General features: G+C 55.0%; 1 protein-coding gene across 7 annotated transcripts in view; it reads left to right on the top strand.

Moving 5' to 3' along the window:
• LOC140710815 (NF-kappa-B essential modulator-like) overlaps positions 1 to 19,717 on the top strand; it is a 34,162-nt gene that overhangs the window by 6,359 nt on the left and 8,086 nt on the right. For 4 of the 7 annotated variants that reach the window (XM_073013302.1, XM_073013303.1, XM_073013300.1 and 1 more), the window contains exons 2-9: positions 4,528 to 4,729; positions 8,545 to 8,756; positions 10,916 to 11,034; positions 12,788 to 12,940; positions 14,091 to 14,187; positions 15,221 to 15,364; positions 15,956 to 16,098; positions 16,316 to 16,377. In XM_073013302.1, coding sequence (XP_072869403.1) covers positions 4,528 to 4,729; positions 8,545 to 8,756; positions 10,916 to 11,034; positions 12,788 to 12,940; positions 14,091 to 14,187; positions 15,221 to 15,364; positions 15,956 to 16,098; positions 16,316 to 16,377 — 1,132 coding nt within the window. Of the gene's footprint in view, positions 1 to 5; positions 222 to 4,527; positions 4,730 to 6,318; positions 8,757 to 10,915; positions 11,035 to 12,787; positions 12,941 to 14,090; positions 14,188 to 15,220; positions 15,365 to 15,955; positions 16,099 to 16,315; positions 16,378 to 16,675; positions 17,405 to 19,717 lie in introns of those variants that run through there. The other 3 variants (XM_073013301.1, XM_073013299.1, XM_073013304.1) reach the window with 3 other exon arrangements.

The raw sequence follows: 19,717 nt of genomic DNA, 5'->3' as shown, positions 1-19,717 counted from the left end.
CGGGGCTTGTATGTTTTTACTTCCGGATCCCACAGCTATGACACCGGAAGCCGGAAGCGGGGATTTCGACAGCGGAGAAGGAAAGGGCGACCGCGGAACTGGAACTTTCTCGGAGCGCCGGGGCCCTACCTGCGTTCACAGTCCGCCGCTCCCACCCTTCTCACGTCTGACGGACTCTGCTGACAGGCGTGGTCCTTTTCCCTAAAGACAGGGTTCCATCGGTGGGTGTTCCGCCGCTTCCGAGACTCCCCCGGACGTTCAGGCTCCCCCATCTGTTTTGGGCCCCAGCCCGTTCCTGCCGCGCGCTTCTGGAGCACTGGCCAAGGCGGGCCGATTCAGGACCCAGGTTACTTGGGCGGCGAGCTGGACTGTTTCTGTTCCTCCCTTCTCTTCCACTGCGGGGTCTGACCCTACTCCTTGTGCGAGGACTTCTCTAGTTCAGAGACATTTTCTGTTCTCCAAAGTTGACTGCGCTCGATCAGGGTCGTTAAATTCTTCGAAAATGCCTCAAATATAGTTTGGCAGCTAGGTGTCTGATCTCATGTGCCTGTTTGCTCGTTTTGCAAGACAACATCTGCCTGTTCTCATACTGTTTCTGTGATCTGAGAATGAATGGGCTGTACTGGCACATTAGAGGAATAGCACGGAGGTCACTATAGCTGGAGCAGAGTGAGGGAGGGGAGCACAGTTGGAGAGGAAGGGATGGGGTACCCGATGGTACAGGGCTTTGTAGGCCGTTGTAGGGAGGTTGACTTTTACGCAGAAGGCAACGGGGAGCCATGGTAGGGTTCTCAGTAGAGAAAGAATGTGATCGGAATTACGTCTTACACTGATCGTTCTAGCAGTGGTGGGGAGAACAGACCATAGTGGGCAAGGGTAAAAGAAGGGCGACCTATTAAGAGGTAATTGCAGTAATCCAGCTCAGAGACAGTGCTTTGAGCATTTTATTATTGAAAATTTCAAAAATGTACACAAGTAGAAAAATTAGTATAGTAAATCTTTTTAGTTTGTTTGTTTTTGAGAGATGGAGTCTCGCTTTGTCGCCCAGGCTTGAGTGCAGTGGCACGATCTCAGCTCACTCTAACCTCCTCCTCCTGGGTTCAAGCGATTCTTCTGCCTCAGCTTCCCAAGTAGCTGGGACTGCAGGCATGCGCCACTACGCCCAGCTATTTTTTGTATTTTTGGTAGAGACGGGGTTTCACTGTATGTTGGCCAGTGTGGTCTTGAACTCCTGACCTCAGGTGATCTGCCTGCCTCAGACTCCCAAAGTGCTGGGATTACAGGTGTGAGCCGCTGTGCTCGGCCAGTATAGTAAATCTTACATTCACAGCTCCCAACTTCAACAATTGAAGTTATCAACTTGTGACTAATTTTGTTTATACCTCTCGCAATTGTCTCCCATTATTATTTTTTTCTTTTTCTTTTCTTTTCTTTTTTTTTTTTTTGAGACAGAGTCGCCCTCTGTAGCCAGGCTGGAGTGCAGTGGTGTGATCTCCACCCACTGCAACCTCCGTCTCCTGGGTTCAAGCGATTCTCCTGCCTCAGCCTCCCACATAGCTGGGACTACAGGGGTGCACCGCCACACCCAGCTAATTTTTGTAGTTTTAGTAGAGATGGGGTTTCATCATGTTGGCCAGGATGGTCTTGATCTCTTGACCTTGTCATCTGCCTGCCTCGGCCTCCCAAAGTGCTGGGATTACAGACATGAGCCACCGTGCCCGGCCTCTTTTTTTTTTTTTTTTTTTTTTTTGAGACCCAGTCTCACCCTGTCACCCAGGCTGGAGTGCAGTGGCATAATCTTGGCTCACTGCAACCTCCATGTCCCAGGTTCAAGTGATTCTCCTGCCTCAGCCTCCCAAGTAGCTGGGATTACAGGCATGCACCATCACTCCCACCTATTTTTTTTTTTTTTTTTTTTTTTTGTATTTTTAGTAAATACAGGGTTTCGCCATGTTGGCCAGGCTGGTCTCGACCCCCTGACTTCAAGTGATCCACCGGCCATGACCTCCCAAAGTGCTGGGATTACAGGTGTGAACCACCATGCCTGGCCACCATTATTATTTTCAGTAACAGCTTGAGATATCATTAGCATGTCACACAGTTCATCCATTTAAAGTGTACAATTCAATGGTTTGTGGTATGTGTATTCACAGAACATTTTCATCACCCCCCAAAGAGACCCCATACCCTTTAGCTCAGCTTATCTTCCCCCCAGCCCTAATTGGCTCTCCCCAGTAACCATTAATCCGCTTTATGTCTCTATGGATTTGCTTGTTATAAACATCTCATATAAATAGAATCATACAGTGTTTAGTTTTTTTGTGACTTGTTTATTTCTCTTAGCATATTTGCAAGATTTGTTCATGTTATAGCATGTGGATGTACTAGATTTTGTTTATTCATAGTTGGTGGACATTTGGGTTGTTTCCACTCTCTGGCTGCTATGAGTAATGCTGCTACAAGCATTCATGTGGAGACATGTGTTTTCATTTCTCTCGGGTATATACCTAGGAGTTTTCCCATTATTTGGAGGTGAATTCAGACATCATCTTTAAATATTTAAGTGTGCCTCTCTCTAAGACGGGACTCTGAAAAACAACCACAATATCATTATGACACCTAAAATAGTTAATGTTAATTGCTTAGTGTGATCAGATGGGTTGGGGGATACATTGTGACAGGATTTCCTGATGGATTAGATGTGCTCTTTGTGTGTGTGTGTGTGTGTGTGTGATGGATTAGATGTGCTCTTTGTGTGTGTGTGTGTGTGTGTGTGTGTGAGAGAGAGAGAGAGAGAGACAGAGACAGAGAGAGAGAATCAAAAAAGACTTGACAGCTGGAGGATGGATTTGCCATCAGCTGATAACAAAGGAGGCCTTGGGTAGATGTGAGTTTTGGGGACTGTCGGGGGTCTTAGAGAGGTTCGTTTTGAGAGGACTACTAGATAACCAAGTAGAAATGTTGAGTTTGATAAATGAATGTGGAGTTTAGAAAAGAGGTCTAATTAAGCATCAAGATTGGAGTTCAAGGCATGAGACTGGATAGAATTCCTGCGGGAGCGAATGTAGTTACAGCGGAGAAGACGTCCTAGGACAGAGCTCTGGGGCACCCCAACATGAAGGGTGGGAACCCAGTGAGAGTGCCTGGGCAGGAGTAGCCAGCAAGATAGGGAGGAAACCAGGAGAAGGGGCTGTTCTGGAAGCCAAGGGTGGAGTGCAGTGGCGCAATCTCAGCTCACTGCAACCTCCACCTCCTGGGTTCAAGCAATTCTCCTGCTTTGGCCTCCTGAGTAGCTGGGACTACAGGCGCATGTCATGTCACCACACCCTGCTAATTTATTTATTTATTTTTTTTTTGAGACGGAGTCTTGCTTTGTCGCCTAGGCTGGAGTGCAGTGGCACAATCTTGGCTCACTGCCAGCTCCGCCTCCCAGGTTCACGCCATTCTCCTGCCTTAGCCTCCCGAGTAGCTGGGGCTACAGGCGCCCGCCTCCATGCCTGGCTAATTTTTTATATTTTTAGTAGAGACAGGGTTTCACCGTGTTAGCCAGGATGATCTCGATCTCCTGACTTCATGATCTGCCTGCCTCGGCCTCCCAAAGTGCTAGGGTTACAGGCGTGAGCCACCGTGCCCAGCAATTTTTTTTTTTTTTTTTTTAAAGTAGAGGCAGGGTTTCACCATGTTAGCCAGGATGGTGTCTATCTCCTGACCTTGTGATCGGCCTGCCTTGGCCTCCCAAAGTGCTGGGATTACAGGCATGAGCCACTGCGCCCTGCCAGACATTTTAATCTCACAGTTCTGGAGACTAGAAGTCCAAAACCAAAGGGTTAGCAAGCCCACACCCTCAAAGGCTCTAAGAGGGCGATCCTCCCTTGACTCTCCCAAGCTTCTGATGGCCCCATTTATTCCTGGGCTTGTGGCTGCTTCACTCCAGTCTCCGAGGCAGTCCCGACATGGCCTCCTCCCCTTGCATCTCCCTCTGGCTTGTCTCTTCTGTCTCTCATAAAGACACTGGTTGTTGGATTTAGGGCCCACCCACGTCACCCAGAATGATCTCATCATGAGATCCTACATCTTCAAAGACTCTTTTCCCAAATCACATTTATATGTTCCAGGGGTTGGAACATGGGCATGTCTTTTCGCGGGGCTACCATTCAGCCCACTACACTGGATGAGGGGCCGATACCCTCCACTTCTCCTGCTTGGAGGTGTGTAGGGGGTCAGGATTCCCAGCATACTGACACCTCCCTCCACAAACAGTCCTCTTGTGACTCTCCCACCTCTGGTGAAATTCATCTGTTTCCAGCCTGGAGATAGGCCTTTCCAAGTGCCACATGGGTGGTACAGCACCTCCCTTTGGAATGGGAGTATCTGCTGCCCCTTAGACTGAAAACCCACTTTAGCATCCTGATACACTAGGCGAATTATCAGCGTTCTTTTTAAAATGTAGCCCCAGAACTCATAGGCTCGTTGTGCTGGGTAAGGATGTGGGTCTCCTGTGACTCCCCTGCTGCCTTTCTCTTTCAGCCCCTGCCCTGTTGGATGAGCAGGCACCTCTGGAAGAGCCAACTGTGTGAGATGGTGCAGCCCAGTGGTGGCCCGGCAGCAGATCAGGACGTGCTGGGTGAAGAGTCTCCTCTGGGGAAGCCAGCCATGCTGCACCTGCCTTCAGAGCAAGGCGCTCCTGAGACTCTCCAGCGCTGCCTGGAGGAGAATCAAGAGCTCCGAGGTGAGGAAAGAGTCAGGGGATCTGACCCTGCTGAGGGGAAGGCATCTTCTCCCCACCTGCACCTCTGTGTTTCCTGGGCCTGGGGTGGGGATGTGCTGCCTTCCCTCTTGGTTTCAGGAAGTAGACTCTGGAATGCAGATTAGCGGGGAGGAAGTTTAGAGTGCTCTCAGGACCAGTACTGGGAAGGGAAAGGAGGGACAGCGGAAGAAGCCGGGGTGGGCAGAGGGAGAAGCACACTGCCCGGTAGGCTCCAGGACAGCCTTGTTGGACCTTACAGGGAGCTCTGGAGCTGGAATGAACCTTCCAGGTTGGACCAACATGTCCAGGCCTCTGTGTCCCTGCACTGAGCTCTCATGAAGTACTGTCCATCCTGGGACAGGGCAGAGTCGGCCCTGGGAAGAGGCGTGGTCTGCCCAGAGAGGGGGTGGGGCCTGTCCTGGAAATGGGCGGGGCATGCCCTGGTAGAGGGGCGTGGTCTGTCTTGGGAAGGAAGGTGTGTGGCCCCCACAGGCAACATTCCTCTGGGGCAGTCCCGGCGCACATCTCAGCGGAGGTGAAGGCTGACTTCCCACATCCAGCGGCTGGGACTGGGGAGTTCTCTCCTAGGCTGCCATCTGGGCGCCCCTCACCCTCGGTGCTGCTCAGCTCCAGGTCGTCGTGGGTTCAGGGCTCAGCTGCACGCTCCTGCCCGCGCCCTGGGCGTGATGGCACCCCCAGCCCCTGCCATTCTTCCCCCTCGCCCCCTCTCCCCGCCATTGCTCTGCGTTGCCCCTGGTTAGCCCAGCGGGGCCAGGTGGCTCCCCGCCATACACTCTTGCCTTTCTGCTGCGGCGGCCTTCTAAACCGCCGGTCCCAGAGCTGCAGGGAGGGGCGGCACAGACTCCCCACGTGGCTCATTGTGTGTGGTGGGGCCTGTAGCCCCTTTTGCTTCACCCTTTGGTTCCTGCTGGGGACTCAGGCCAAAGTGTCCACCCCATCGTGGAGGACAACACCCCTTCCTTGCAGGAGTCATCCCTGAGCTGGCACCTCACTTGTGTCTTCAGTTGGCTCTCCGTGTCCTGGCTGGCTGGCTGGCAGCTCCTGGGCGAGGTGGCATGTGCTGTGACTAGTAGAGGCCGCTGTCATGGGCCCACTCCCCTGCCGCCTTTGCTGGACTGTGGTCCAAGATGTTATGTGGGGCTCTGTGCTGACAAGTCACATACTCTGTAGGCTTCAGAGAGTGACTCTGGCTAACACCCTGTGGGAGGGGACAAGACCCATGCCTGGATGTGTCTCCTCTTCCTGTCACGGCAAATCACCTTTCCTTCCATGGAGGAAGGGGTCAGTGCAGTCAGCTTGCTGTCAAGGGGCTGCTTGGTCTGCTCGACAGCGAGGCTGAATTGAAGAGGCCCTGCTGGAGCACGGAGACCCAACACAACCTGCCTGCTCCAGGACAGGGTCCCCCACCTCAGTGCTATCGGCACCTGGAGCTGGAGAATTCTCTTGTGCATTGTGGGTTGTGGAGCAGAGTCCCTGGCCTGTACCTGCTAGATGCCAGTAGCATCTGTCCTGTTGTGTCAGCTAACAATATCCCCAGATATTTATTGCAGAATGACCCCTGGGCAGATACAGTTGTCCCTGGTGAGACCCACTGTATTGGGATCTTCAGAGCACTGGTGCACAGAGAGGTGACAGCTAGACTGAGGGCCTCTGCTCATCCCCAGGAGAGTGCTCTGTTGAGGGGGACTTGAGGGTGAGTGTTGCAGGCCAGCCGTGCTTCCCTTCCAGGCTGTGTGTTCAGTGCAGCAGCTTCCCCCGGGCTTCAAGGGCACAGGGAGGCCTCAAGGCTGTATTGACTCCCCTTGCTCTGCCTGACCTGAGCTTTGTGGGTGGCAAGTGAAACTTGTGTCAGGCCCTGGGCCAAGCCCCCAAGGGCCCAAAAGATGCCTGTCCCGGAAGATGTACATGCTTATGTTCACGGAGGAAGCTGTGTTTAGAATGTTTAGGGGGAGATTCACAGAAGAAACTGCATGTCTCTAGTGTGTGACTCCACTTATGAGACCTGTCCAGAAGAGGCCAATCTGCAGAGGCAGATGCAGATGAGGAGGGGCCTGGGGAGTGACTGCTAATGGGGTCCCGGAACTGTTCTGGAATTACATAGTGTGGATGGTTGCGCAACCTGATGGACACACTGAAAACTGCTGAATTAGTTAAAATGGTGAATTTGATGTCATGTGAATTTTACCTCAGTTCAAAACATTTTTTAAAAGACAAGTTGCCAGCCAGGTGCAGTGGCTCATGCCTGTAATCCCAGCTACTTGGGAGGCTGAGGCAGGGAGAATTGCTTGAATCTGGGAGGTGGAGGTCGCAGTGAGCCGAGATCGCACCACGGCACTCCAGCCTGGGCGACAGAGTGAGACTCTGTCTCAAAAAAAAAAGACAAGTTGCAGATGAGCTGAGCTTTGGGCAGAGCGAGCGGGATTCTAATGGGGGTTGGATGTTGTGCTCATCAGCAAGCAATAGTTAGTTGGTTGAGGGTTTTGATCACGGGGTAGTTACTGCCTTCCCCATTTTATCCGGCCCTGTAGTTGCTATAAAGTTGCTAGAACCTTGGCATATCACTTACCAGTTTTGTCACCTCAGATGGCTCCTTCACTGCTTGGGGTGTCTCCTGGGTGTGGGGCTCTCCTTCCTGTGGCCTCTGCTGACTGCCTGGCAATGGCACATGCTCTGGTGAGGGGAGGACCAGCGGTTTTTCCTGTTTGTTTTCTGCTTTCTCGTTTAACCCTCCTCGTCTTGTAAGATGAATGTTGTTGTCTCTGTTCACTATGCAGATGAGGACTTTGAGTCTCAGAGACACCACTAACTTGCCTGGTCCAAGACTTCTGGGCCTCTCAGGCTGCAGCCATCAATGCTGCAGTGACGTTTGCCTGGGAGGCTGACCCTGGGAGTCTGCAGGCGTATTAGGACCCCCTGATCCAGAAGACAGCAGAGGTGTAGGCCAGGAAGGACCACTACCAAGCATCTGAGGGCAGGCACACCTCAGACTGACCAGAATACAAATGAATTCGAGTCACTTACAAAGAAAGTGGCATAAGGCCAGGCACAGTGGCTCATGCCTATAATCCTAGCACGTTGGGAGGCCGAGGTGGGAGGATGGCTTGAGGCCAAGAATTTGAGACCAGCCTGGACAACATAGCAAGATCTTGCCTCTACAAAAGGAAAAATTCAAAAAAGTGGCATTTGATACTTACTTTTTTTTTTTAAATTGAGATAGTTTCACTCTGTTCCCCAGGCTGGAGTGCAATGGTGTGATCTCGGCTCACTGCAACCTCCACCTCCCAGGTTCAAGTGATTCTCCTGCCTTAGCCTCCCAAGTAGCTGGGATTACAGGTGTGCGCCACCACGCCCAGCTAATTTTTGTATTTTTATTACAGACGAGGTTTCACCATGTTGGTCAAGCTGGTCTGTAGCTCCTGACCTCAGGTGATCCACCCACCTCGGCCTCCCAAAGTGCTGGGATTACAGGCATGAACCACTGTGCCTGGCTGACACATACTATTAAGTGAAGCTGATGTGTTTGGTATTGTTTTCTTGTAGAAAGTGAGGGGCATTTGTGTAATGGATTTTGGAAGTGTTTAAAGAAACAAAAGGGAGTGTTGAGACGCCATCCACCCCTGAGAGAAGCTGCATTGGTATTATGGGGGGGAGGGGCACCAGGATGGGTGGCCCCACTTCTGGCCTCTGAATTCCTGAGCCTCGGGCCCATGTGGGCCCAGGCAGGGCCCAGCAGGCCGGGCTGCCCAGCTCCCCTCCGCCATCCCCTCTGCCGCCAGATGCCATCCGGCAGAGCAACCAGATGCTGCGAGAGCGCTGCGAGGAGCTTCTGCATTTCCAAGCCAGCCAGAGGGAGGAGAAGGAGTTCCTCATGTGCAAATTCCAAGAGGCCAGGAAACTGGTGGAGAGACTCAGCCTGGAGAAGCTCGACCTGAAGAGGCAGAAAGAGCAGGCTCTGCGGGAGGTAGAGCACCTGAAGAGATGCCAGCAGGTAGCCGGGGCAGGGCCAGGTTCTGAAAACCCATGGTGACGCCAGTGTTCCACGAGGGAACTCGTGGTCGGGGTCTCCCAAAGCGCCCTGGGGCTCAGTGCTGTGCTGGGAGGGCTCAGAACTCAGAAAAGCGGTCACACTCTGAGTTCCGGTTTATTACAAGGAAAGGACACAGGTCACGGTGAGCGAAGGCTCAGGGTGCACAGGACAGGCTCCAGGAGAGACCAGGCGTGAGCTTCAGTGGCTCCTCGCCCAGGGGAGTTGTGCCGACAGCACCTGTTTCTTTCAGCAACAGTGTGGGACAGTGTGCACGGAGTCATAACTAGGGAAGCTCACCCCAGCCGTGGCGGCCAGGGTTTCCATGGGGGGTGGGCTGTGCAGGCGTGGAGCGCCTGTGTGGCCAACCCTGGTCACTCGGGCTACAGCCACCAGAGGTCCAGCTGTGTGGCCCAGGGCTCCCCCATAAATCGTGTGGTTAGCACAGACCCCCTGGTTTCAGGGCCTTTGTGTGTGGGCTTGGATGATTGCAGGATCCTGGCGATGTTAGTCAGGAAGGGGCTGTGCTGCCTTTGAGGAGCAAGGTGGGGAGAAGTGCTGGAGAGGAAACTTGCTGGTGGGTACCTGGCACTTGCCACAGCCAGGTTCCGCTCCCCTGGGGAAAGGCGTGGATGGTGGGCTGTGCACGTCGCTTCACTCAGGGCTTGGAGCGCCTGGCTTAAGGCGTTGATTTCCTGTGTGGGAAGTGGATGAGTTTTCTACAGCTGCTGTGACCAAGCACCACAGACTTCGGCGAGGCCGAAGCCCCAGAAACGTGTGGCCTCCCGGTTCCGGAGGCCTGGAGGCTGAGCTAGCAGTGGTGTCCCCAGGGTGGGCTCCCCGCCAGGGACATGAGGGAGCGGCCTTCCAGGCCTCTCCCCGGCGCTGGGGGCTGCCGGCTGCGCCTCTCCAGCCTCCACCTCCGTCATCCCGTGGCCTTGTCCCCGCGGGCCTCTGTGCCTGTCCTCCTCTTTTGACAAGAACACCGGAGATACACAAAGATACACAAAAGCGGGCCTTTGTTCAAGCTGGGAAAAGAGATTTTCTTCAGAAACCCCTGCTCACGGGGGAGAGAGCTGAGCTCCGTTCCCGCCCCAGCAGAGGCGGCATGGCCTTGCGAAGGGAGGATGAGGGAGTCGGGAGGGGGCGAGTGGAGGCTCAGGTGAAAGATGGCGGGGCAGCCGGCGTCCTTGCCACGAGGCCAGCCGTGTGTGGGAGCTGCCGGTGCTTACCAAGGTTGGGATTCTTCCCTCCCGTGGAGACTGGGAGACCGGGCCCCGTGCCTCCTGAGGTTTCCATTTCCAAGGAGTGGCTGCGGGGCCCTCGGGAAAGACCCTGGGTTGTGGGTGCTACACAGATGTCTCAAAGGGACAGGCTAAGCCCTTGCTAGTAAATGCTGTAAGAAAGGGAGGTCAGGTGTTGGCCGGAACAGACAGTAAATGCTTTGGACAGCGCTGAGCGTTTTCAGACGGGAACTCAAAAGGGGGCTGGGGCGTCCCAGGGGCGCGGCCTTAGGCTCCCAGAGGCCCCGTGAGGTGGTGGCCGGGTGTCTTCGTGCAGGGGTTTGAGTGGAGCGTGCCTGCCGAGAGGTTCTGCAGTTCCCAGTGTTTAACAAAATTCAGTGTCCACTCTTTGATTTACACAAACTCTCCCATCCTAGCGGCCCCGGGTGTGGACTGGGACCTGTGTTTACTTTGCCCTGTTTGTGCCTGACCTCCTTTTGCCCCAAGTCACAGAGAGGCTGAGAGAGATCCCCTGCTGGGGCTGCAGCCGCAAGGCCACCGGCTTCAGCCCTCAAGGCCTGCTTGCCGGGGCAGTGACTAAGCCGTTGACAACCTCAAGGCAGCTTTGTGCTCCTTCGTCTGTTTGGGGATCTCTTTTGGCCCCATCTGTGTGTCTCACCCTGTGGCAGAGGGTTAAGGTGGGCAGCTGGGGAGGGTTGGGTGGCCCTTGGGCTCATGAGGCCCCAGGGCACCCAGGTTTGGGGGTGCCGAGGGCAGGAAAAAAGGCCTCATGGTGCGCAGGCCTCAGCCTCTTGCGGGTTGCCCCGGGGCTTGCGGATGGCAGGAGTGGGCCCCTGGGGAGAAGGCAGTGCTGACAGGAAGTGGCTTTTTCTCCTGCAGCAGATGGCTGAGGACAAGGCCTCTGTGAAAGCCCAGGTGACATCCTTGCTCGGGGAGCTGCAGGAGAGCCAGAGTCGCTTGGAGGCTGCCACTAAGGAATGCCAGACTCTGGAGGGTCGGTGAGTCGTGGGAGCCAGCTCCGGAGACCCCTTCCAGGGTTTCCAAAAGCATGAGGTGGGTTTAGGGGTTTCCAGGCTGCTCCTTGATGAGGCTAGACCGGGGCAGGCTGCGTAAACACGTTGGGGCAGGTGTCAGGAGAGGTCTGGGCCAGGCATCCGGGACCTGGGTCCCAGCCAGTTCTCCGCACTCTGTGACCCTTTGATGGAGTTTTGATTATTTCCTTAGGAGGCATTTTGGGGGCCCTGAGCCCACACCCACGGTGTCTAGTTCTCTGGAAGGACTTCTGGGACCGGTGCACGGTTGCCCGCGTGGCTGAGGTAGATGACAGTTTTGGAAAAGGGCACAGGGCAGGAGCCGCCAGGGCAGGAGCCTCGGGGGGAGTTGGAGAAGCCCTGTCCCAGCCTCCCGCCGCCCTGCGAGCGGCACAGTGAGACGCGCCTCCCACACGGGCCATGTTCCTGCCCAGAGATGCCCACTAGACACTCGGCGCCCTGGGTGTTTACCGGGGACAGGTCCTGTGAGCGCCCTCTGCCAGGCAGGTACCTAAATCTCTGACTGCCAGCAACAGAGTGGGTGCTCATGGCAACCACGTTGTTCCTACCAATGGCGCAGGTGCAGGGACCGCCCTGACCACTAGGGAAAGTGTCACTGTGTCAAGGGAACTTTACCAGCCAAGGGCCAACCTTGCCAACCAGTGGCCTCAGGCCTGCTGGTTACTCTCTTTGGCAAAGGGGTCTTGGTTCTTGTGAGTGGGACCATTGGGTCAAAGGGCAGGGAGGTTTCTGTGGTTCTCATTCGGCCCTGCTTCTGCCCTCCAGACAGATGGATCAGCTGCCAGGGGGGCCCCGGCCACCCCAGCACAGTAGGCGGTCAGGGTGTACTTGGGGCAGCCGGCAGGGCAGAGGGGAGGGGAGCTCGACCCAGGCTCTGATGGGCAGAGGGAGCCCGTGCAGGGTGTGGGGGCAGCATGCGGGCAGGCGTGGAGGGGAGAGCCAAGAAGCCAGGCCTGCCAGGCAGAGTTGGGGTGACTAGAGAAGGGCCGTGTCTGCCTGTGGCCAGAGGCCACCCAGGACCTGCACAGAAGCACCCACCATCGTCCCTGCAGTGAGGCTGTGTGGTGGGCTGAGGCCAGACCCTGGAAACTGGAGGTTAAGGGAGCTGTAGGGGGGCAGGTGTGGGAACTGAGCATCCGAGCAGGTGGTCTGGGACTCCAGCAGAGCTCTGGGCAGCACCAGGGATGGGGCCGAGTCCTAGTCGGCATTGAGCTCAGTGCTTGCACGCCCAGGTGGGCAGTCTCTCACTTTTGGAACAACAGTCTCTCCTGACCCCTCCACTGAGACTTCTTTTGCTGGGGCCCCCAGCAACCCCCCATTGGAACTCCACAGGCAGTTCCAAGGGCTCCTCTCATCTAGCCCCAGCACTGCGGGATGCAGGTGACCCCATCCTTTTCTCGGACCACCCCCTTCCCCTGGCTTCCAGGTCTCCTTGGCATCTTGACCCTGTACTTGGTCACCTGCTGGGCCCCTACATTGAAGCAAACACGTCTCAAGCAAAGCTCCTCACCTGCTGCTCCCACCTGGCCCCCTGCAGTTGTCCTTGTGTCTGGTGACGGTGCCTCCACCCTGCTGCCTGGCTTCAGCTCACGGTCACAGAGTGTTCAGAGCCGACCCCCACCCCCTCGCCCATGCCCTGCGCATAGCCCCTCCTCTCCCCCCGTTTGTCCTCCCTGAGTCTGCTCTTTCCCTGTGCCAGGGCCCGGGCGGCCAGCGAGCAGGCGCGGCAGCTGGAGAGTGAGCGTGAGGCACTGCAGCAGCAGCACAGCGTGCAGGTGGACCAGCTGCGCATGCAGGGCCAGAGCGTGGAGGCCGCACTCCGCATGGAGCGCCAGGCTGCCTCGGAGGAGAAGTGAGTCAGCCGGGGCGGGGCCGCACCACAGGGTCTGTGGTTCTACACTTGATCTTAGCCAAAAGGCCGAGAAGTGTTGGGTCCATGGTTCTTTCTGCCTTCTGAGGAGCCCTTCAGATTCTGTGTGTGGCTGCGGGCCCATTCTGTCCCTTAGCCTTGCTAACAGTAGAGGCGACTATGATGACACCCGGTTTGTCTTTGACACAAGCATGCCCTCTGCTATCCAGACCACGTCTCACTGCCTGTCCACACGTGGCCTCTTTTGTAGTTTTTTTTTTCCTAGCCACTAGGTCATCAGGGGACTTGCCCTTTAAAACCCCATCTAGGCTGGGTGCCGTGGCTCACGCCTGTAATCCCAAACACTTTGGGAGGCCAAGGTGGGTGGATGGCTTAAGCCCAGGAGTTCAAGACCAGCCTGGGCAACAGAAAGACAACAAAAATACCCCAAGCCTCCCTTCTACTGGCATCCAATCTGGGACCTCAGGTTCCTGTCCTTGGCGTGCCTTTTGAGTCTCCTTTAGAACAGTTCCCCTGCCTTTCTGAGCTGTTTGTGAAGTTCACAGTTTCGAAGAGTGCAGGGTAGTTCCATTGTATTATTACTATTAATTATTATTATTACTATTACTATTGTTATTTTCAAGACAGGGTCTTGCTCTATCGTTCAGGCTGGAGTGCAGTCACATTATCTCAGCTTACTGTACCTTCTGCCTCTTGGGCTCAAGCGATCCTCCCAACTAGCCGGGACTATAGGCACAGGCCAGCACACCTGGCTAATTTTTGTATTTTTGGTAGAGGTGGTGTTTTCCCATGTTGCCCAGGCTGGTCTTGAACTCCTGAGCTCAAGCGATCCTCTCGCCTTGGCTTGTCAAAACGTTGGGATTACGGGTGTGAGCCACCGCATCTGGCTGCGATTTTATTATAAACATTTTAAAATATTAGCTTTTAGGAAAACGACATTAACTGCCTGGTGACCAGTCCAGCGCTCTGCTTTAGAGCTGACAGCCTCAGGAGTCCTCACACAGCCTTGGAAGACCCCATTCCAGGCCTGTGATGCGAGGGAGGGAAGGAAGCGGGTAGAGTTGGAAGCAGGCAGGAACTGTGGCTGGACTGGGATGAGGTGGTTTCTCCAGCAAAAGCGCCTCTTCCTCAGGCGGAAGCTGGCCCAGTTGCAGGTGGCCTATCACCAGCTCTTCCAAGAATACGACAACCACATCAAGAGCAGCCTGGTGGGCAGCGAGCGGAAGCGAGTAAGTGCGGCTGCCGGGGCTCTAGGGCTGGCCTTGTCTCTTCCTCTCCCCGCTTCCCTGAACCTTGAGAATGGGCTTCTGGGAGGGACGCTTGACTTGCCTTAGACCTTTATCAGGCTGCAGCTGTGACAGCTCAGGGAAGCTGTGGGGAGATGGCAACCCCGGGATGTGGCTCTCAGGAGTGTGAGCAGGCCACCATAATGGGGGGCTGGGCCAGAGCCTTGGGATGCTCCCTCTGTGGGGCTGGGGATATCTTGTCTCCATGGACATTCCCTCTTGCCAGCCATCGCCATCTAGGCACCTGGCTCAGCTTCCCCCAAGCCAAGGTAAGCCCGGCAACATTTCCACCCCAGTGTTGGTTGGGAGCCTTTTCCTAGTTTGTCCTCATCAGACCTAAGCTGGGTGCAGTTTGCTAGCGATCACGTTTTAGCAGGACACCATCAATCGTAAGTGTACCCAGAGGAGATTTATAAGGACAAAGCCTGAAGCCAGGTCACGTGGGGAAGAGTTAGCTACAAAACTGGCCACTTAATTTCTGGAGGGAAGCGTTGGTGGGGTGTGTCTGCGTGTGTCTCAGGGAGCTGGGGATGCCTGTGTGGGAGGAGTGCACCTCTGACCAGGTGGCAGAGTGGAAGGACTGAGGACTCTCAGCTTAGCTGTGCACGTGGCGGGCACAGGACCGGCTCGCTGTGAGTGGGTGTGGCCTGTGTCCTATGAAGGGTGGGAGGAAGGCTGTGCAGCTGGGGGTTCTGGGAAGGGAATGTCGGCCTGGCTGGAAGGTTGTGCCAGATGACCTCAGCGGCCTCTTTGGTCCTGAAAAAAACCTCAGCATCTCCTCCTCTGTCGTTTTGGGCCGTGACAGGACGCAGTCTTCTCCCTGTGCACGCTGAGATCCTGCAATGGGCCCTCAAATCAGGGGCTGGCATCACCCAGCTTGGTCAACCACGGCCACTCTTTCGTCCTTCTCAGTTCTTCTCAGCCAGCCTCGCCCCGGGCCGACGAGGCTCCGTCAGCTCCCCTTGCCCGTCTTTAGGGAATGCAGCTGGAAGATCTCAAGCAGCAGCTCCAGCAGGCCGAGGAGGCCCTGGTGGCCAAACAGGAGGTGATCGATAAGCTGAAGGAGGAGGCCGAGCAGCACAAGATTGTGATGGAGACCGTTCCGGTGCTGAAGGCCCAGGTGAGGGCCCTCCTCTCTGGCCCACCCTGGCACTGGGACCTGGAGTGCCTCTTTGGTGTCTTTTTTTTCTTGCTTTTTGAGATGGAGTTTTGCTCTTGTTGTCCAGGCTGGAGTGCAGTGGCACGATCTTGGCTCGCTGCAACCTCTGCCTCCCGGGTTCAAACGATTCTCTTGCCTCAGCCTCCTGAGTAGCTGGGCTTACAGGCGCCTGGCACCACGCCCGTCTGATTTTTGTATTTTTAGTAGAGACAGGGTTTCACCGTGTTGGCCCGGCTGGTCTCGAACTTCTGGCCTCAGGTGATCTGCCCACCTCAGCCTTCCAAAGTTCTGGGATTACAGGCGTGAGCCACCGTGCCTGGCCTCTTTGGCATCATTTTGTAGTGGCCTTTCGTAAGCTTCTGAACCACTTGTGCTGCTCCTTAGACCTCTCGGTGAGCTTGGCGTTACTCGCCGACGTGTCTGTTTCCTCTGCGCCGCTGGGGGCTCTGGGAGGACAGCAGTGGGCTCTGCTTTGTTCCTGTGGTGCCTGGCACAGTGCCTGGTGGGTGGCTGGCTTGTGGTGGGCACATCCCTTTCTGTTGGATTTGCCAGGCGGACATCTACAAGGCGGACTTCCAGGCTGAGAGGCAGGCTCGGGAGAAGCTGGCCGAGAAGAAGGAGCTCTTGCAGGAGCAGCTGGAGCAGCTGCAGAGGGAGTACAGCAAACTGAAGGCCAGCTGTCAGGAGTCGGCCAGGTGGGCCTCTGAGAGCGTGCCCGTGTAAGCAGTGGGTGCGACACTGGGGGGTCGCCAGTGGTGACCGCAGGAGACGGATGGCTCCTGGTGTTCTGGGTTAGGGCTCACTGTGGTCCCTCTCCTCTCACCTGAGCTTCCAAGAGCTGCTTTGACACTAGTCCAGCCAAGGAGCTTTACAGAAACGCATGCCTTGACTGGACGGTTTCTGTTTTCAAAGGATCGAGGACATGAGGAAGCGGCATGTTGAGGTCTCCCAGGCCCCCTTGCCCCCCGCCCCCGGTGAGTGAGCGAGCATTGGGCCTGTGGGAGGAGGTGGGTGGGGAGGGCAGGTGCTGCGCCGCGGGAGGTCACAGTTCGACCTTCCTGTCGCTCTCCGGAGACTTGACGGCGGGAGCTCGTATAGGCCACCCCATCGGTAGCCCACCCCCTTCCCCGAGGCTAAGGGAGGCGTGCCGTGGTATCGGCGGCTCCTGGTTTTACATGAGTGGCCTGTGAGACCAGGCCTGCCATTGACAGTCCTGCCAAGTCTCCGTCCCCTTCCATCCTCCCCTTCCCTCTGACTCTTCTCTTTTCCCAGCCTACCTCTCCTCTCCCCTGGCCCTGCCCAGCCAGAGGAGGAGCCCCCCTGAGGAGCCACCTGACTTCTGCTGTCCCAAGTGCCAGTATCAGGCCCCTGATATGGACACCCTGCAGATACATGTCATGGAGTGCATTGAGTAGGGCCGGCCAGTGCAAGGCCACTAGCTGCCGAGGACATGCCCGGGACCGTGCAGTCTGCGCTTTCCTCTCCCACCTGCCTAGCCCAGGATGAAGGGCTGGGTGACCACAACTGGGATGCCACCTGGACCCCCACCCAGGAGCTGGCCGCGGTGCCTTACGCTTCAGCTCTTGGTCCGCTGGTCGCCTCTTTTAGGGTAGATGCGGCCCTGATCAGGCCTGACTCGCTGCTCTTTTTGTTCCCTTCTGTCTGCTTGAACCACTTGCCTCGGGCTAATCCCTCCCTCTTCCTCCACCCCGCACTGGGGAAGTCAAGAATGGGGGCCTGGGGCTCTCAGGGAGAACTGCTTCCCCTGGCAGAGCTGGGTGGCAGCTCTTCCTCCCAACGGACACCGACCCACCCACCGCTGTGCCCTGGGAGTGCTGCCCTCGTACCGTGCACACGGGTGCTCTCCTTTTGGACTGCATGCTATTCCATTTTGCAGCCAGACCGATGTGTGTTTAACCAGTCACTATTGATGGACATTTGGGTTGTTTCCAATCTTTTTGTTACCATAAATAATGGCGTAGTAAAAATCCTTGTGCGTTAGTTGTGCGTATCTTTGGCATAGATTCTGAGAAGTGACACCACTGAGTATGGGCGATGGGGTAGATGGTACCTGAGCCCCTTCCTCCTTGGAGCTTGGTTTCCCGTCTCTCCCCACCCCCTATTTCCCTAGCCTTGCCAAGGAGGAGGTGGGAAAGCCCGTTTGGGTTTTTGTCATTCGCTAGGCCATGCAGTTCTCCGTCAAGTGTGAGCTTCAGCATCTTTTCTGAGACTTAAGGATGCTTTTTAGTTCTGCTTGTGAATGGGCTGCTCATATCATATGTATATATGTATGTATATGTGTATATATGTTTGTGTGTGTATATACATATACATATATATATATATATATATATTTTTTTTTTTTTTTTTTTTTTTTTTTCTCCTTTTTTTTTGAGACAGAGTTTTGCTCATCTCACCCAGACTGGAGTGCAGTGGCGCAATCTCAGCTCACTGCAACCTCCGCCTCCTGAGTTCAAGCGATTCTCCTGCCTCAGCCTCCCTAGTAGCTGGGACTACAGGTGCCTGCCACCACGCTCGGCTAATTTTTGTATTTTTAGTAGAGACGGGGTTTCACCATATTGGCCAGGCTGGTCTCGAATTCCTGACCTCAGGTGATCCACCTGCCTTGGCCTCCCAAAGTGCTAAGATTACAGGTGTGAGCCACTGTGCCCGGCCAATTTTTGTATTTTTAGTAGAGACAGGGTTTCACCATGTTGGCCAGGCTGGTCTCAAACTCCTGACCTCAGGTGATCTGCCTGCCTCGGCCTCCCAAAGTGCTAGGATTACAGGCGTGAGCCACGGCGCCCCGCTGGGCTGCTCATATCTTTTATCCATTTGTCTACTGGGTTGTTGTCTTTTGTTGCTCAGCTTTTAGAAACTCTTTGTCCATGAGCAGGATTAGCTTTGTGCCTGTGATAGAAATTGCAGATATCTTTTCCTGCTTTGACCTTGCTACTAGTGTTTCTTTGTTTTTTGTTTTGAGACAAGGTCTCTGTCTGTCACCCAGGCGGGAGTGTAGTGGCACAATCAGAGCTCACCGCAGCCTTGATCTCCCGAGCTCCAGCAGTCCTCCTGCCTCGGCCTTGCGAGTAGCTGGGATCACAGGCGCGGGCCACCACACCCTGCTAAACTACTGTGCTTCTCGGCCTCGAAGTTTTTTTTTTCTTTGTGTAGTCACATTTATCCATTTTTTTCCCCTTTTACTACTTGGAGTTTGGAGTCGTCATGACCACCGCGTGGTCTGATGGAAGGATGCTTCACACACGAGCACTTTTCTTTTTCCAACACCGAAGCATGCTCTTATCTTCACCAAGAGTGTTGCTGCTCAGTGTGACCGGTGGTGGCTGTTCCATCACATTCCAGAAGTTTGTGATGCCGTTTCCTACACTGGCCCCAATTATGAAGAACAGACGACTCTACTTGTTTAACAAGATTCTGGAAATTTCCTAGGATGTCAGAGCCCTGGGCATTAACCCTGCAATTGTAGCAAAGGAAACAAAGTTGGAAGTTGACTCCCCAGCACCCGGGCCTTCCTTCCTGCCCTCCTCCAAGCTGCCCTGGTTGGGAACGGGATGTTGTGAATCCACCCCGAGGCTTCCTCACAGGGCTTCCTGCTATTTGACAGTGTGAGGCTGGCTAGAATTGGGGTATGAAGCCTTCTAAAAATTAACCTGGCCTGAGGGCTTTCTCAGCATCTGGGGGCGGGGTGTGGCGGGGAGTGATCTTTCCCCTTCTTCAAGCCAGGTGTCCATCAGATTGTACTTGGGAAACTGTGAAAGGCACAGACAGCTTCTCTGCTCACGGGTGCTGCACTTAAATCCTAATCTTGCAATTTTTCTACAAGAGCACTTTACATTTTTTTTTGGAGGGAGGGTGTATGAGTGGACTGTGGCTGCTGTAACAAAGTACTGCACACTTGGGGCTGAAAACAACAGGAACTCCTTCACAGTGTTGGAAGCCAGAGTCTGCAATCAAGTTGTCAGCAAGGCTGGTTTCTTTTCTTTATCTTTCTTTCTTTCTTTTTTTTTTTGATAGAGTCTTGCTCTGACACCCAGGCTGGAGTGCAGTGGCGCCATCTCAGCTCACTGCAACTTCCGCCTCCAGGGTTCAAGCAATTCTTGTGCCTCCGCCTCCCGAGTAGCTGGGATTACAGGTGCCCGCCACCATATCCTGCAAGGCTGGTTTCCTCTGCAGGCGCCAAGAGAGTCATTTACGGGCCTCTGTCTCAGCCTCTGCTGGTTGCTTATAGAGCCATCACCCCAGTCTCTGCCTCTGTCATCACACAGTCTCTTCCTCTTTGTCTGTGTCTTCCCT

Source organism: Chlorocebus sabaeus, chromosome X (genome assembly GCF_047675955.1).
Source record: "Chlorocebus sabaeus isolate Y175 chromosome X, mChlSab1.0.hap1, whole genome shotgun sequence".
NCBI classification, from domain to species: Eukaryota; Metazoa; Chordata; class Mammalia; order Primates; family Cercopithecidae; genus Chlorocebus; species Chlorocebus sabaeus.
Note: the sequence above shows the minus strand (reverse complement) of the source record. Positions and strands in the feature narration are given on the sequence as shown.